The 2,840-nt window shown below is 46.2% G+C and overlaps 1 protein-coding gene across 2 annotated transcripts; it reads right to left on the reverse strand.

The window, feature by feature from the left end:
- Positions 1–349: 349 nt before the first annotated feature.
- LOC140369346 (E3 ubiquitin-protein ligase TRIM39-like) lies at positions 350–2,267 on the reverse strand. Of its 2 annotated transcripts, XM_072456646.1 has the most exons (2): positions 630–2,267; positions 350–581 (listed from the first exon to the last, which is right to left on the reverse strand). In XM_072456646.1, exons 1-2 carry the CDS (start codon positions 2,232–2,234, stop codon positions 519–521), a joined length of 1,668 nt encoding a protein of 555 aa, XP_072312747.1. In that variant the 5' UTR covers positions 2,235–2,267; the 3' UTR covers positions 350–518. The 2 variants fall into 2 exon arrangements, with proteins under 2 accessions (XP_072312747.1, XP_072312748.1); XM_072456647.1 differs by having other exon boundaries at positions 350–2,267.
- Between the last annotated feature and the right edge of the window lie 573 nt (positions 2,268–2,840).

Consider the following 2,840-nt stretch of genomic DNA (forward strand, 5'->3'; position numbering starts at 1 on the left):
GTTCTTTTTTAGTCCCAGTTTAGTCCTGGTTTGGACCTGGTTTAGTTCTCTTCTAGTCCTGGTTTAGTTCTGTTTTAGACCTGGTTTAGTTCTCTTCTAGTCCTGGTTTAGTCCTGTTGAAGCCTTGGTTTAGTTCTCTTCTAGTCCTGGTTTAGTCCTGTTGTAGACCTGGTTTAGTTCTCTTCTAGTCCTGGTTTAGTCCTGTTGTAGACTTGGTTAGTTCTCTTCTAGTCCTGGTTTAGTCCCAGTTTAGTTCTCTTCTAGTCCTGGTTTAGTCCTGTTTTAGACCTGGTTTAGTTCTTCCTCCAAACACTCGATAGAAACAGGAAGAGTTTAGATTTTATTTAAGATTTAAAAACATTTTCTAATTTTAGACATTTTTATACAAATATTTAGTTTGATCAAAGCCGAGACTTGAACCCAAAACCCTCTCACAGGAGGTCACCATGAACAGGATTAAAATAAACCTTCAGACATTTCAAAAGAACTGAAACAATAAAGAGAAGAACTTTGTACTTTCAGTCCAAAATGGAGTCAGAAGTATCCACAGTTACATTTGACTGAAGTTCAGAACTTTTAGTCTTGTTTTAGTCACTTTGACCTCTGAAAGTCTAAACTGCAGTGAGGACCAGAGGAGCAGAGTTTGAACCTCCATAATTTAAACTGGGACTGAAATATGGAAACAGTTTCTCCCTGAAGCAGCAGCTGCTGAAGGAGAAGAGAAGATCTGCAGAATCTGCATCATAAAAGGAGACCAGACCCTCACCATAGTCCACAAACACCCCGACCTTCTGAGGAGCTCGCTGCAGAGGCAGAGGGACAGAAGGACTTGTACAAGCTTTGTACTGATCTTTGTTTCTCAACACGATGCACCAGAATCCAGTTTTAGGACTCAGAGGGATCACTCCCTTCCTGTTGATGGACTCTTGGGCCACTCCTAAAGTCCAGGCTGTTTTCCCTTTGACCTGAACCTCAAAGTAAAACCTGCCTGAGGAGAAACTCTGCTTTCCCAGAACACAAGCACAAGTATCAAACCTCAGAGGAGAATCTGGGAGCTTCTTCTTCACATCAGTGAGATGAACCTGTTTGAGATCTTCAGACAGAACGAGCCGAGGATGAGAAGTGTCTGGATCCAGAGTGACGTCCACCACAAACTGCTTCACTCTCAGTAGTTCTAATCTTGAAGGCAGTTGTTTAAAGTTTTCAGAGAGATGTTTCTCCAGCTCAGACAGAGCCCGGGCTGCACTGCCCTCACACGTCTCCGGCTCAAAGCTCACGCTGCTCCATTCCTTCAGCCCAGCAGGGGGCGTGAGTGCAGGGCAGCTCTGTAGAAAGTGGAGTTGGTCTTGAGAGCGTGAGAGCCGCTCCGCCTCAGTGCTGCTCTTCTCCAGCTCACAGATCTCCTGTTCCAGCTGCTGCACCAGCTCCTGGGCTCGTTTGTGGCTCCGGCTCTGCTTCTCCTGCAGCTCCTCTAAGAACCGGTCCTGACGCCTCTGAACAGACTGCATGAGATCAGTGAAGGCCTGCAGCCCCACAGCCCTCTCTCTGTGGACCTCTGTGTCACTGAGCTCCACACAGCGCTGGATCTCCTGGACCTTCAGCCTCCTCTGCTCCACCATGTGCTGGCTCTGAGCCTGAGTGTGCAGCAGAGAGGACCTCCTGCTCTCACACGCCTCCTCCAGAGACAACAGCTCATGGTTCTTGTGCTCTAGAACGGAGCACATCATGCACACGACCTTCTCATCAGTGCTACAGAAGAGCTCCAGGGGGCGCTGGTGTGTGGGACACATCCTGTCTTCCAGGTTCTCCACAGGCTCCATCAGCTGGTGTCTTTTCAGCCCAGAGACAGTGAGATGAAGCTGGAGGTGGGTCTCACAGAACGAGGACAGACAGACCAGGCAGGACTTCAGGGCCTTCAGCTTGGGCTCAGAGCAGACGTCACACTGGACCTCACTAAAGCTTATCATCTTGTCCATAGAACTGCTCTTGTTCTTGTCCAGTTTAACTTCTGAAAGCAGCTCTCGCAGCATTGTGTTGACGCTGAGCTCAGGTCTTCTGTCATAGCTCCTGTTACACAGAGGACATGTGCAGGGGCCCTCAGGGGCCCAGGCCTCACAGATGCAGCGTTTGCAGAAGTTGTGTCCACATGGAGTGGACACTGGCTCAGAGAACACCTCCAGACAGATGGAGCACAGGAACGTCTCCTCAGAGCTCCTTTCACTTGTGGAGGACATGTCTGAAACACAAGGTCAACATCAGTGACTCTAAAATCAGACTTTTCCATCAGAAAAGTCAAACACCAGGAGGAAAAGAGAAACCTGCTCCCACAGACTGACCTGTGCCTCTGAACTGAGTTCTTCACATGAATCAGTCTGAGAAAGCTCTGACCGAAAGCCTCTGGACGTTAAAACAATACTTCATTCTGATTGGTCGAAGCGTCACAACAGCAGAAGAAGCAGAAACATCTAAATCGTGTTAAATCCAGAGTTGAGAAAAGCACAGTCTCTTTCTCCTCCTCAAATGAACAAAGTGTCGTTGTGAGCACGTTTGTCACAAACTAAATGTATTCAAGTGTCCAAAAAGAAGAAACATGAAGAATAGACTTTATTCATCAATATTCTCTGTGGAGAAGCTTCAGTCACATATTTACACCTTTATCTGCTTCAAAATGTCTTTAAAGTCTCAGAGTTCAATCAAATAAAGGTTTAACAAGTCACTTCTAAAAGAATGATTTCATAAAGATTTAAAACAAGCTGTTGACTCTTGGTATTTGGAAGAGAATCAAAGTATGAAATATATTGATAGATTTAAATCCTCTTTACATTCTGCTCCAGTTTCAC

The sequence above is a fragment of the Eucyclogobius newberryi genome, unplaced genomic scaffold, assembly GCF_026437365.1.
Source record: "Eucyclogobius newberryi isolate DKJ021-1_F unplaced genomic scaffold, fEucNew1.0.hap1 SCAF_20, whole genome shotgun sequence".
In the NCBI taxonomy this organism is placed as follows: Eukaryota; Metazoa; Chordata; class Actinopteri; order Gobiiformes; family Gobiidae; genus Eucyclogobius; species Eucyclogobius newberryi.